Raw genomic sequence first — 14,848 nt, forward strand, 5'->3', positions numbered from 1 at the left:
CCTAGTTGTAATGTTATAAACACATCAAATTGTGTAAAAATATTTCCTATAATTTCAATATTGAGGAAAGACAATGTGGTTAGGACTTAGGTGCTAGCGTCCTCTTTCGTTTTAAGTGTCATTTGATCTGCAATGAAAGTAATTTGATTGTGATATTCGAATTAATATTAGTATAAGTTTTTTAGTATCTTTCTTTATTCTTTGTTAATAAATATTTGTATTTACACATTGAATTGTGCCAAGTGAGAGGATTTTGCAAGTTTTCCTCTAACTGGGTGCCATTATTTCCAAATTTTAACTTGAAACAATCAATGTGTAAATAAGATTTTTGATTTGATTAATAAGTAGAATTTGTTTTTGATTCATATTTTAATGATTAATATAGATTTGTAAGGAAATGAAAACCAAAGACTGTAATAATAAAAACATTTTAATACTTAACACTAAACTGTTTGTTTAAATGTACGTCCCGTTTCTTAAATTTAGCATTTACATACTATAGACCGATTAAATCTTTCACGAATATCTGTTAAAAAAACAAAGTGTAATGTAAAGCTGCATCTTTCACTTTGTAAAGCAACTTATCGCCTAAAATCTCTTTTTTGTAGTTAAATCTTATACTTTTAAACGAGCAATTCTTGTATATTTATTTATTTATTTAATACCGACGATCTCGGAAACCGCTCTAAAGATTTCGCTGAAATTTGTTATGTGGGGGTTTTCGGGGGTGAAAAATCGATCTAGCGTAGCCTTAGATCCCGGAAAACGCGAATTTTCGAGTTTTCATGAGTTTTTCTTTCGCGTTAGTAAACGTAAAATATGGTCGTTAATTTCGCCGCGCGCGCATCGATTTCGCTTAGCTCAGTCGTACGAGGTCGGTCTAATGTACGCAGATAGATCGTAGGTGTCAGGGTTTCGAATCCCGGCGAGAAATTAAGTTTTTGTTTTTTTGTCTTTTTTTTGTTTTTGTATTTATAAGAGTTTTTTTTTATCTAAAGACGTGATATATTAAAATAGAACCGAGCGAAGCTCGGTCGCCCAGATATTAAGTTAATAATTTTCATATTATTTTTTTCTTTTTGACCAGTCTACTAGTGTCATAATCAAAACTTTAGTCTTTTTGGCCTTACGTGATCTATCATATCATAACATAAGACTTATATGCTAAAAGCCCGTAGCTGTGTTTTCTAAACAATCAGCTGACTTTACACAGAATCTGTATGTCATTCTTGGTCTTAATTGGACGTAGTTACGCAGATACGTTCCAATCCACATGAAATTGTCATTAAGTTTTAGACCTTGGAAAAACAAAAGTATTTTATTTCAGATGGATTGGAACGTTTCTGCGTAACGAGTCGACGTCCAATTATGGGATGACCTTGAGACGCAGTTGGACAAATTATTTACATTAATGTCTAAAATTACTTCTAATACCTACCCTGTTAATGTATATCACATTATTCTTAATTAATAATTATTGTTCACATATTTTTAATACTGATGAGTTTTTGATCTATCAATCATAATCAGAAATGGACACTTAGTAATTTCTTAATAATCAATTCCTCATTAGATAATGATCCTTTCGGAGTTTTTCAATTCCACACGTTAAAATACAACATTTTATAACAAATAACCGCTAGGCGGTAATTTCTTAATAATCAATTCCTCATTAGATAATGAGGAGACACGCGACATTTTATCCCGCTAGGCGGCCTGTAGTGAGAGAGAGAAAAATAATATTCTCTCACATATGAAATTCTTTATCTGAATGGACTAATAAGGTGGCGTCATCTGTCATATCCTTTGAGTGTGCCTCCTCATTATATGGCCTATAAGAAGACATGGTATCACGCGAGATGGCGCGACTAAAACCGCATGCTGCCACTTTCAAATTATATACATTTTTCGAAGGGTTTTTTTCTGATAACAAGCTGCTGTAGGTACTACGTAGTTCCATCTGCTCGGTCTGCTTCACTTTGCCGTCTCTTGACGTTCCTTTACGTTACCACAGAAATAATAACGATTTGATTTTTGACAACCCTAATAGTCGAATGGGATAGTGTTGTACACTAGAAAGGGACAACTAATTTGACCCTGAACTGCTGTCAAACTTCGGTTTTATAAGCGGTTGCAGTGACGACATCTATTGTAATTGTGTAGGCGTTCTTCAAATTAAATTTCTATAATTAGTTCTTCATACTCCAACTTCATCGGTTCATAATCTCCGAAAAGTTCTCCCTGAAAACAAAGAACAATTTGAAAAAACTGCCAAGATCCAGTATTAGTACACTTTAGAGGGTTTAGGAAGGACTATTTCGTAAGGCATTGCTTATAGTCTGACTATGTAGTGTAGTTTTTTTTTTTTGATAATAAAAAAATAATTAAATAACACTAACTATTTTAGTGTAGAAATTAATAAGTGGCAACATTGTAGTGTCATCCCTTTCAAATCAATATGTGTGAGAAAACGGGACGACACGACACTACGATGTTGCAACTTTTTAATTTCTACTCTTTTTAACCGACTTCAAAAAAGGAGGAGGTTCTCAATTCGACTGAATGTTTTTTTTTTTTTTATTTTTTTGTATGTATGTTCCTCTATATCTCCGAGAATTGTGGACCGATTTTCAAAATTTTTTTTTTGATCGAACGGGTATAACCCCGAGATGGTCCCATTGGCACCAAGTCAGGGTCTGATGATGGGATCCTGGAGAAATCGAGGGAACTCTTCAAATGTTATAGGCACATGTAATGTTTTTAGTGTATTTTTCAAAGGTAAACCAGTATTTACGCCTGATGGTAATAATTTTATGTGGCTGAGCTGATGATGGAAGGTCAACTCCTCAATGGTTAGGAGTTAAAGGATAATTCTTTCACTAGTGTACATGTATTCGGACTGATACATATAATATCAATAGGAACCACTAAAAATCAACAAATAAATAAACTTTTTTAACAAAAAATAAAACCGCCTTCAAAAATAAGCGCGTTACAAAACACGGAGAAACTAAAAAGCAAAAAATAATAAACCTTTGAATTCAGATTTCTTATCGTATTGCAATAATCTAAACATCCAAATTATAAACAAATCAATTATTTTTGGAGTCGGTGCCAGCCTGCGTATGGTTGGGTGGGGCAAACAGGCAATAGCAAGGCGACGAACAAGTCTGGTACCGACTGCAAAAATAATTGATTTGTTTATAATTTGGATGTTTAGATTATTGCAATACGATAAGAAATCTGAATTCAAAGGTTTATTATTTTTTGCTTTTTAGTTTCTCCGTGTTTTGTAACGCGCTTATTTTTGAAGGCGGTTTTATTTTTTGTTATTGGCCAGACTGTACCAAAGGCGTTGCTAGCTAAAACCCTTGCATTTGGCTTTTAAGTGCATCATAATACGAGTGAGCCATGCGGTAACGTAACCCCATGTGACCTATTTCAGAATAGTGACATTGAGGAGGCACACTCAAAGATTAAAAAAATCAGCGGTCTCGCTGAGTCTCACCCATTCTACTGCACACACATCTGTAATTTTACTTACTAAGTTTTTATAAGTTCTTATTTTTCTATATCGTGCTGTGTTGGTAAATAAATATCCTATTTTTATTTATTATGACAGATGGCGCCACCTTATTAGTCCATTGCACAGATAAAGAATTTCATACGTGAGAGCGAGAAGAAGATATTTTTGTCTCTCTCACACATATGAATGACTGTGACATGCCTAGACACTTGCACAGGCGCCGCCTGGCGGGATAACATGTCAGTGTCTCCCGACATTGAAGCTAGGAACATACTACGCGGACGTCCGCCGGCGAGCGACCGCGACCGCGACCGATCAGTGTGCACGGTCACCAAAACATCCAGCGAGCCAGATTTCGATCGGACGTCCATGCGCTCAAGGCCACGTCCACGACCGTCGACCAATAGTTTGGACGGTTAAGTGTATATTCATTGTCCAGATCCGCGTCCGCGGTCGCTCGACGACGGACGTCCGCGTAATATGTTCCTAGCTTGATACTTCGCCGTTCATTGGCTGTTCAACAAGGATTTATTGACGCTGAGTAACAATGTTACTTATCAACAAAAATTGTGTCACTGTGGTGAAATAGCCCACTGAAGGGGTATTGATTTTAACTTCATAACGCTGAATACAAATACTTTGACTTAATTTTGTTTACGAGTAAAGAGGACTAGCGCAATGATAGAATATTATTTCGAGATGGGCCGAATATGGACTTTGCCGAATACGAATATTCGGCCGAACATTCGGTTCGGCCGAATATTCGGTTACGCCATATTTTTAAAGCGGATGTTAAGATTAAAACTATCAAATGATTGATAATGGTTACATATGTTATTATTATATTATTACACATATTATTATTATTTGTATGTCTTACCATATCTCGGGACCATGGGGTCCCGGACTTTTGGGAGGCATGTGTGGGGCCGAAGCCAACAGCACAGAGGCCCTTTTAGACACTTTAATCTAAAGGCAAGGGATACACCTGGCGGATACCATCCCCGAGCGCACAATATGATACATCCGGAGATGGTCCCCGCCAGGTGTAAAGACTATTTCAGTGCAGCACTTTTGTGTTGCGATGGGAACTAAGGTCATAGGCTATTGTTGTGCAAGTTGGATGGACTGGATAATGGTCTATGGGGGGAGACTATCGGACACCTGCCATGACAACTAGTCTCAAGATTGTAAAAGACAGGCGGTGACGCCGGTGACTCGCCAACTCATTGAGTGGGCCCTGCAAAACGGCCGCACGCATGGTGCGACAACAGAGCAACACTTGAAGAGTGGCTGAAAGGTTGTCGAGAGGTGAGACTGCGGTAGCCAGATCCCGATGATCCGTTCAGCAGGCCGCCGGCGTTATGACATTTTACACTTCCAACCTGGAGCATAGGTCCCGCTCTTGCGAATCCACTCTGGCCGGCCGGTTAAGGCAAGCGCAGAGGCGAGGGCTAGATGGAAGTGCCCTCTGGAATAGGGGTCCGCGGTGTCGCCACTCACCGTCAGCTCGCCACAAGCTGCCACCGCGGGCTTATTATTATTATTATTATTATTCAAATAAGTTACACAGCATAACAGTAAAACCAAAGCACTGTGAAACTAAAAAATAAAAACAATAGGTATGGCACATAAAACAGTAAAAATCAGACAAAAAAAAACAATATTCTATTTAGGCGACGACGTAACAGCGTGGCTCCGTATGTTGTAGTAGTGGATAACTAAAACCTAGTTAAATTAACTCTGAACTCTTCTCAACTCTTAAACTACGGTTTTTTAACTTTTTTACAAAACTATATTTACCTACATTTTGACGCATAGGTAATTAATTATCTCTTTTTAGTAGTTCCTTCGAAAGCTACTAAAATAGGAGCTTATTATCCAACGGAATACCTAAGATCTTTATCAGTTATTTACTTTATTTATTCGGTAAATATTCGGCTATGCAACCGAATTATTCGGCCGAATACGAACATTGAAAAACTTGCCGAATATGCCGAATACCGAATATTTACCGAATATTCGGCTCATCTCTAATATTATTCTATAACAAAATATCTCGAGTTTATCCTTTTCCTTCCTAGCCGAATACTCAGTTATAGTTATTTGTTTTACAAGGGGGCAAAGTTGTTGTTTAACCGCACGTGCCAATATTGATACCCGAGCAAGCGAAAGATTCCAATATTGAACCGTGTTCAAAAAGTGGAATCTTGAGCGTTGCGAGGGTTTCAAGGCACAAAGGTTAAACAAACTTTGCCACCGAGTGAAACACAAAATTTTTCACCACACCAACACGAACAAAATACTGACTATAGAACATCAAACTAAATCAAATCTATCAATCTAATCAATATTTATGATTCAAAATCATCATTTACACGTAAATTATACCAGCTAGCTCAAGACATCAAGTTAAAATTTGTATGAAATAAGATAAAATGCAATTTTGCTATCTGTTTTTGAATAGCAAAGTAAGCCTTTACCAGTTGGTGTGGTGAAAAATATTTTAACTGAGTATTCGGCGTTCGTATAGAAATTTATTTATTTTAACTTTATATAGCACAATAATAAAAAAACCGGCCAAGAGCGTGTCGGGCCACGCTCAGTGTAGGGTTCCGTAGTTTTCCGTGTTTTTCTCAAAAACTACTGAACCTATCAAGTTCAAAACAATTTTCCTAGAAATTCTTTATAAAGTTCTACTTTTGTGATTTTTTTCATATATTTAAACATATGGTTCAAAAGTTAGAGGGGGGGGACGCACTTTTTTTTCCTTTAGGAGCGATTATTTCCGAAAATATTAATATTATCAAAAAACGATCTTAGTAAACCCTTATTAATTTTTAAATACCTATCCAACAATATATATTTTTATTTATTTATTTATTTTTTATTTATTTATTTATTTTTATTATTATTAAACCCTTATTAATTTTTAAATACCTATCCAACAATATATCACACGTTGGGGTTGGAATGAAAAAAAATATCAGCCCCCACTTTACATGTAGGGGGGGTACCCTAATAAAACATTTTTTTCCATTTTTTATTTTTGCACTTTGTTGGCGTGATTGATATACATATTGGTACCAAATTTCAGCTTCCTAGAGCTAACAGTTACTGAGATTATACGCGGACGGACGGACGGACAGACAGACATGGCGAAACTATAAGGGTTCCTAGTTGACTACGGAACCCTAAAAAGTACAAATGGCAGACTTAATGCCTTAAGGCATTCTCTACCAGTAAATCCATAGGGCAAAACAGAAATTCGCGAATGTGGGTGCAGTAAGAAAAAATAATTTAGAGAGCATGACAACTACGTAGGTATATGCAATTTACGACAATTATTAACACTATTATTTACAATCCAATCAATATAAAACATATATACTTCTACAGCTACACAAATATATATACATATAATATAACAGAATAGATATTATGCATATAAGGAGTTATTATATGATACCAGTTCGTTCGGGTCGGACAAGCCGGTCCCGGAGAGGTCGAGCCGCAGCACGACGCCCGGCCGCACCGCGCGCCGCGCCGCCGCCGCGCGCGCCGGCAGCGCGGGCGACAGCCACGCGCCCGACACTACCAACATCTGCGAACCATTTTAAAAACCGCTACCAGCTACCACACAGGAGCTGCCTTGGTCCGCTCAAATATATTCTGTCAAACAAGTCTTTCAGTAAATAAGAACTAAGAAAACTATAGGTATCCTTTTCTCTAGCACCCTAAAGAAAAGGATGCATATGGTTTTCTTTGTTCTTATTTACTAACAGACTTGGTTGACAGAGTATAGCTTAAGACCGTAACAGACTATCACACCGCACCGAGGTCGCGGTCCGGTCCGGTAATCTGCAGCAAAAAAGAGCAGAAAATAATAGGGGCGCCACCGTCTGCAAAACGGATTGCACGTGGCAACAATTTTAACAGATTTTGACACTTCAATTTTTTTTTTTTTTTAGGATTTTATGGCCTGGTTACGAGACCTTTAAGCCAACACAGTTAAATGTTGCTATGATAAAAAAAATAGTTCCATTTCTACTCTTCTTTGCCAAGCTATACGTCAATCGTCGATTCCACTATACTGAGAAAACAAAAAATGAGAACTCGGTCACAGCCTGGGCGACACTCGAACTCGTGACCCTGCGTACCTATTTTTTAAACGAATATATTTTCACCATGTCCGCCTATTTTCTTCACTGTTAGGTAAATAAAACGTGCAAATTAGACAAGCTTACGAGTGATTAGTTGGCGTCAAATTATATAACTGATTGACAACTGGATTTGATCGTCTCTTCTTCTATGTACTTATATAATAGTATGTAATAACAAACGTAACAGTAACTGTACCGTGAGCTCGGGGCAAGCGCTGATGATGGCCACTATATCATCGTCTTCCAAGGCCAGCATCATCAGATCCAGCTTGCGAAGCCGCGCGCCCCGTGTGCACAGCAACTCTGTCACGAAGGACTCGCTCATATCTGCAACGAAATGGAATAACGTTATGCGTGCCTTAAGGCTACTGGGTCGATAGCTGTGTCCTCAGCTGACTGAGGGCCGCCATCTTGCCGAGCAAATTGACTCGGGTGAGGCAAATGTGCGTTTTGTGCGCGAGACTGCTCGGTCAGTGTGGATTCAGCTAATAACTTTTTTTTTTCATGTTTAATACCTGAAATCAGTCGCAACACAAGACTATAATAATCAGATTCGTTGAGTGACAATTATGGCGTTTCCAGAACGTTAGGACCATTTATGTGTATAAAGTGAGGACCTTCCCTCAAATATCCAGCACATAGGCTCTTTTAAGTCTCCTGACATAGTCCGGTCTAAGTAATGGGATGGTTAGAGGATTTGGATGCACTGCTAGGCTAGATCCTTGTAAATATCATTATAATAGCGTTTTGCCTCTTATGGACAGTCGGCATTTCTAGGTAGTCATGGATTTCACTGTTACGAACGAGTGAACCAAGGTGCAGCGCACAAACCCCTTAGAATATTATTTTGGGCTTTTGGAGGCATAGAACGTTTGATTTGCTGGCAGTAGACCATATCTAAATCCCATAGGACCAGATTGGTTTGATAACTGAGCAATGTACTCTTAATTTGTTACTCAGAGACAATACAGATTGTCTGCAATATACTCTTAATTTGTTACTCAGAGACAATATATACAGATTGTCTTCCAAGTAGCCATAATAGGTTCCTAAATCTATTGTTGACATCTCCACGTTTGTGCTTTATGTGATCCTTCCATGTCATTCTTCGATCCAAATAAAAACCAAGGTATTTGACGCAGGATGATTGCGGTAATTCAGCTTCACCTAGTTTGACTGGTGGGCAGGTTTCACGCCTTAGTCATGTGATGTCATGTGATGGGATTTAGGGGGGGGGGGGCTTTGATTCGCTATTTATTATGCCATTCGTAGGTTTTATCGAGCTGAGTTTGTAGAATCCTGCTTGCTTCATTAGGATCGCTGTGGCACGCGAGAAAAGCAGCATCATCAGCGAAGGTGGCCACATGAATGTTGTTAGGCTGAGGTAATATGTTATATAGTATCGGACCGAGAACCGATCCTTGTGGTACTCCTGCACGGCAAAAATGGAGTGACGATCTTGCCTCGCCGTATTTCACTTGAATAAATATAAATAAAAAAAAAATAAAAAACTGTGTGGTAATAGCTAATAACTGTACTCATTTTATGACAAGACAATCAGGTAGGTATGCGCTATGAGGGGGCTCAACCAGTTTTTCACCGCAATCTATTTAATCTGAATTGCCGTGAAAGTTTATTTGTTTTTTCTTTGTTTATGAAATTTTATTTTATCTAATCATAACTGTCGCAATTTCTACCAGTATATCATAGTCGTTGTTTACTTAGCTTGGTCTGACCAAGCAACAGGCTGGGATGTAAAAAAATCCTATTGTCTATTGCGAACATAATATGGACATGCCTAAAATCATACACTCACCAGAACAGTCACACTTCAAAGTTGTCAAATCCTTGCAACCCTGCAGTATACCTGCCGCGGCTTCATCGGGCAATTGGATATTCAGCTGGAGATACTTCAAACGAGTCAAACATAATAAAGGCTTATAGTCATAGCAAGGCAATGAGTCTTTCTCATCATATATTATTAGATATTCCAATTTGGGCATCTTATCCAGAATTCCTTGAACTCCTTTGTATATGTCGGCACACATATGGTTAAGGACTAACTTTTCCAGGTTGCCAAGATACTCGACTGCAGAAAGCAAGTGCTCAGCCTCTAAATCGTCACAATTTTCTAAGAGAAGAGCTCTCAAGTTTGACAAGTCTATAGTATTGAAAAAATCCCCTGTCATTATGTTACAATTGTTAAATTCTAGTTCTTCTACAGCTTTATCTGCTATAAAATGAGAAACACAGTGGTCCGACACCTGTAAAAAAATATAAATCATCTTGCGAATTTTCTGATAAATTTAAACTTAATTCGGCGGAGCGTTCGTCAGCAATTCCCGTTAAGTTTGTACATTTGGATCACGTCTCCGATTTTGATAAAAATTGGTAGGCTGATAGAGTCCATGATACTGAGCAAGATCCACTAGGTTTCCCAAAATGTCCTAGGTTGTTTGTATGAAACCTTCCTTTTTTGTTACCAGATTTCTATACATTTTCGGTAACAAAAAAGGAAAGTTTCATACAAACAACCTAATAGGACATTTTGGGAAACCTAGTGGATCTTGCTCAAAATCATGGACTCTATCAGCATACCAATTTTTATCAAATCGGAGACGTGATCCAAATGTACAAAGTTAACGGGAATTGCTGTCATAGGGACAGATTCACCCGCGCGCACGCTATGCAGCGTCAACCCTGACACTTTTATAAGCTTCAATTGTTTCGACAAGCACGCCACACGCCCTGCCCTACTACACCCCCAATATGAGTGCACTCAGACTTCAGACCTAACACAGACATGTTATGGCAATTAATAAAGAGAATTAACTGCCTCTTTATCAATTGCCAACATTCCTAGAGCTATTTTGGAGCACAGGACTAACCACAGTTCTAAAACTGGTAGGGTACTATAATACTTACTGTTCGATAGTGTACTTACATTACATGAAGTGAAGTACAGCCCTCGCAAGCACCTGAAGTCCATGTTCAGGTTGTACGGGAAACTATCCAATAAACCACAGCAGCTACATCGGTTATGCAAGCTGTTCAACTGCAAAATCACAAAGTCTCTTTACAAAGTTACAAAAGTAAAAAAGTACACTACAACTGCTAATAAGATGAATACTTACAGTCAGGCTTTCTAAATTAGGACAGTTTTCTCTAATTAGTATTAATGTTTCCACATTGTCACAGTAAGTGGCCACGACGGGCGGCCCAACTTTCTTGATCCACATATTAAATGACTTGAAGTCAAGGTCATAACTAGAGTGAGATAGTTCCAACACACGAGCATTACGATTAGCCCTTTTGAATTTATATTTTTTTTCTAATATACTTATATGAATTCCTGAAAAGATACGTTTTAGGTTAGAGTAACAATATTGTGGAAATGACCGTGAAAAACTAGCAACAATCATTCAAGCTATGAAACATGACCCACTTAGAATTGTTTGAGTCCCAAGGAAGTTTCATATGTAGTCAAAAGTAAGAAACAATTTAAAGTTGAAACAAGTGGTACTAAGGGTCCCCCCACATCTAGCGTCTCACAAGCATAGCGTCAGGCCAACTGTATGAAAAAAAAGAGGCTTTGCCCATACAGTTGGTCCGACGCTATGCTCGCGAGACGCTAGATGTAGGGGGACCCTAATGTGTATGTTTATAATTTTGATTCATACCTACACATTTTGTTTAAAGTAACCAAACAAATGTTTGTCTGCACAAATCAACTAATGGCAAGCAATCACAGTCACCAACTGAAATTGTTGAGCTAAATATCATAACAAATAACAAAAAAATACATCTATTTTTTTCAATATTACATTTTTTTGTCTGCTCTAAGTTCTGTTTTTAATGTCTATGGGAAGTCCTTAGGCCAAAAGGTCTTGAAAATTATTATTTCACCTTGTAAGTACTGCAGGACCATTTTCTGCCATTGTCTGCTAGTGCTCTCAGTATGAATGAGGTCCAGGATGGGCACATATTGCAGCACAGCATGCCAGCAATCTTCATTTAAGTAATCAAGTATTGTCCAATCCATCCAATCATTATTACTTTGTGGTTCTAACATCTGCAATTTAAATACAAGGTAAATAAAACTTTAAATGTGAATAACAACAATTAACACTTAAATCAATATTATCTCCACGCCGCGTCGGCCGAGCCGATGTACCTTTTGGATACGTAAATTTAAATTTCAGTATTCTCTTAGTAGCATTTTGGTAGCATCCAGGCCAGGCCCTTTGTCATATAATTTTATATAGGTACTTTATCATTGCGCCGAGAACGCTTCCAAATGAATATTTAACAATCACGTTTGAGGAGCAGGGCGGAATTGTAGAGGAAGAAAAGAAAAGATTTTTTTCAACACTGAAGTAAAACATAAAAGGAAGGAAACAAACCATAACAACATTAACAACAATCGCCGACACCGGGTCGGGTACAGCCAGCACAACCTCGTTGACGTTGACATAATGACATTGACAATTTATGGCCACTGTACACATGTGGCCAACGGTTCCACCAACCCTTGGAGGAACGCCTTGGCCAAGCGTGTAGAGCCGACCAACCGATTGGCGTTGGTTTTTTGTCCACACATCAAAGGATCTTGGCGCCAATGGCCAACTTTAATGTATTGCCTAAAAAAGATAAATGTGCTTATCCATAGATTTAGAATTATTAAACTAGATTGTGGAATCACATTTTATGCCATACTAAATTGAACCTTATCACTGAGATAGAAAGGTGATCGTATCAGACTAGCGAAAACGGTCCACATGAGAGGGCATTGTTTGGGCTGGTGTCCCTCTCGCACGTGTGGCCAGTGCTAAATGAGGTTACCATAGTAGTAGTATTTTTATCTGTGTATTACCTGACTTTATAACTTCTTATATTATTTTAGTGTTATATTCAAACTAGGGTTTCGAACTTTCGATATATTTCAAAGAATTGGAAAATAATTATAATGTTATTATTTTGATGCCAATAAATCAAAGATTTGTATAATTAAAAAATATGTTCAAATGGGTATTAGTAGATTTGGTAGTAACTTTGAAAATTGACTAGTATCCCCAATGTATTACAGTGATGACGTCACTGAATAATGTTGACATTGTCAGTAAGTGCGAGAGGGACACCAGCCCAAAGAAGACACACTTTTTGGACACAGACAGTCTTAAAAAGCTTAAAAAAAAAGAATGACCTCTCACTGACAAGGATCTGAACAGTTTTTTTTTTGACTGTCCACGGGTGTCCCTCTCACACGTGTTGCCAGTGTTAATGAGGTTACCGTAGTAGTAGTATTTTTATCTTTATATTACCTAACTTTAACTATAAAACTCCCGTGAGACTTAGTATTCAAACTGATAATTGTGTTAAAGGTTTTTATCTATCTACTCACACCAGTATTCCCAAAAGTTATTGGAAAATCAATTAAAGATGCAGAGGAAGTTCTGTGGCACATTTACAAACGATTTGTACGGATATTACCCATATATGTATCCATCTCTATTGTAACAGGAATGGTTGGTCTTCAAACTCTAGAAACCAGGTAGAAACTTTGCATATTATGCATTACCGCCAACTGTTTCACCAATGTAGATGACGCATCCGTGTTTGAGAGAATGGGGTCAAGTGCCAAGAGCGAATGTGGTGTTGGCATTGTGCGCGGCAGGCGGCGAGTTCGCGACACCAGCACCGCTCGAAACGAGCTGCTCTTAACCGCATCATGTTGGAGACAGACGATATTGACATATTTGCTGATAGTGTTGGTGTGTTTTACAGAAAACTCTGTAAGGTTCATGGTTTACACTCCTTAGGTGATTAATGTAATAACCATAGTTTAACTTTTAAATGTGTTTCTTTTATTTATGTCAATTTAACATGTACATAATTCATATTACACTGATAAGTGCTTTGGTGAAATCTGTTAACTTTTGTGTATTTTTAATAAATAAATAAATAAAAGTTAAAAAAGTCCCAGAATCGGGCCCCTTTTGCTATACTCTGACCGCCCCTTAAAAATTATAACTACTGTAATGCAATCTGACAGTTCAAACTTACACTGACAAGACACTGACCGATCTGAACTGTCAGACAACAATTTTTTTTAAGATTATGAATTTTTAAGACTGTCTGTGGGGAGCCTAAGGCCGGCAACAGACGAGTCTTAATTTTCATAATCTTAAAAAAAAATTGTGTGCAAACTGACACTGACAGATCTGTCAGTGTCAGTTTCAACTGTCAATTTGCATACAAGTTTTTTTTAAGATTATGAAAATTAAGACTCGTCTGTGGGGAGGCTAATTCTGTGTGCTTATCAGAATATTAAAAAGATGTTAATATTTCAAATAATTTAATTTTACTACAGAGTTATTATTTTTTAACCAAATTTTGTTAATAACGTAAATGACCTCGAATGGCTCGAATTACCTAGCCTTTTCCATTCCACGTCCATCTTTCATGAGGAGCCAACGCCAAGTGATTGGTCCGCCAATGTGTAAACAGTGGCTCTTTTCTTGGCCAAGGGGTTCCACCAACCCTTGGTCACATGTATACAGCGGCCAAGGGTCGGTTGCACCAAACAGTATCTTCTTAGTAGTTTGTGTACCAAACACAGCACGTGAAATAATTATTTTCTCGGCCCCACTTGTGTACCGTACAGTCATCTGTTAGTTACTTTGATTTAGCATCTGGCAATACCGCAATAAATTGTCAATGTCATTGTCAAAGAGACTGGCTGTATCCAGACGGTTATGGTTTGTTGTTTGTTTATTTTAAAGTTTAGTTTGTTCAGTGTTGAAAAACAAATCTCTTTTTTATCTTTCGCCCTCCTTCTCAAATATATGAATATCACATATTTATAATTTATTTCTTGCTTGTGTGGGTTTACAATAGATCTTATAACTAGACTTCAGTGCTTTTACTACAAACCCTATGGCACTGCTTTAATATACTTACTAAAAACTAAAAATGCATGTAATATTTACATCAGACTATCTATCATGCAGTTTACATATGTAGGCTCTTAAAACTGTTCATACTCCAAAATGCTATAATGTTGTTTAAATCATAAAAACAATTAGGAACAAGGAACAAAGTTTTATAAAACAATTTTTTTTTCTATTAATTTTGCACAATGTGTTAGTTTTGAGTCAAA

At 37.5% G+C, this 14,848-nt stretch overlaps 1 protein-coding gene across 1 annotated transcript; it reads right to left on the reverse strand.

Moving 5' to 3' along the window:
• Nucleotides 1-1,714: 1,714 nt before the first annotated feature.
• LOC125226959 lies at nt 1,715-12,197 on the reverse strand. The gene is made up of 8 exons (XM_048131146.1): nt 12,093-12,197; nt 11,596-11,761; nt 10,824-11,041; nt 10,634-10,744; nt 9,506-9,953; nt 7,886-8,016; nt 6,996-7,130; nt 1,715-2,241 (listed from the first exon to the last, which is right to left on the reverse strand). The coding sequence occupies exons 1-8, from the start codon at nt 12,195-12,197 to the stop codon at nt 2,176-2,178; spliced, it is 1,380 nt and encodes a 459-aa protein (XP_047987103.1). The 3' UTR covers nt 1,715-2,175.
• Nucleotides 12,198-14,848: the final 2,651 nt, after the last annotated feature.

Source organism: Leguminivora glycinivorella, chromosome 6 (genome assembly GCF_023078275.1).
Source record: "Leguminivora glycinivorella isolate SPB_JAAS2020 chromosome 6, LegGlyc_1.1, whole genome shotgun sequence".
In the NCBI taxonomy this organism is placed as follows: domain Eukaryota; kingdom Metazoa; phylum Arthropoda; class Insecta; order Lepidoptera; family Tortricidae; genus Leguminivora; species Leguminivora glycinivorella.

Bases quoted from the DNA above. Each gene is read 5' to 3' on its own strand.
- LOC125226959 (XM_048131146.1), bottom strand. From the start codon at position 12,197: ATGTGTACAGTGGCCATAAATTGTCAATGTCATTATGTCAACGTCAAC. The intron at 11,042-11,595 runs GTGAAATAATAA...GTATCTTTTCAG, and splicing joins GGTCCTGCAGTACTTACAAG to GAATTCATATAAGTATATTA. The intron at 2,242-6,995 runs GTATCATATAAT...CTTTGTTTTCAG, and splicing joins TGTCCGACCCGAACGAACTG to GGAGAACTTTTCGGAGATTA.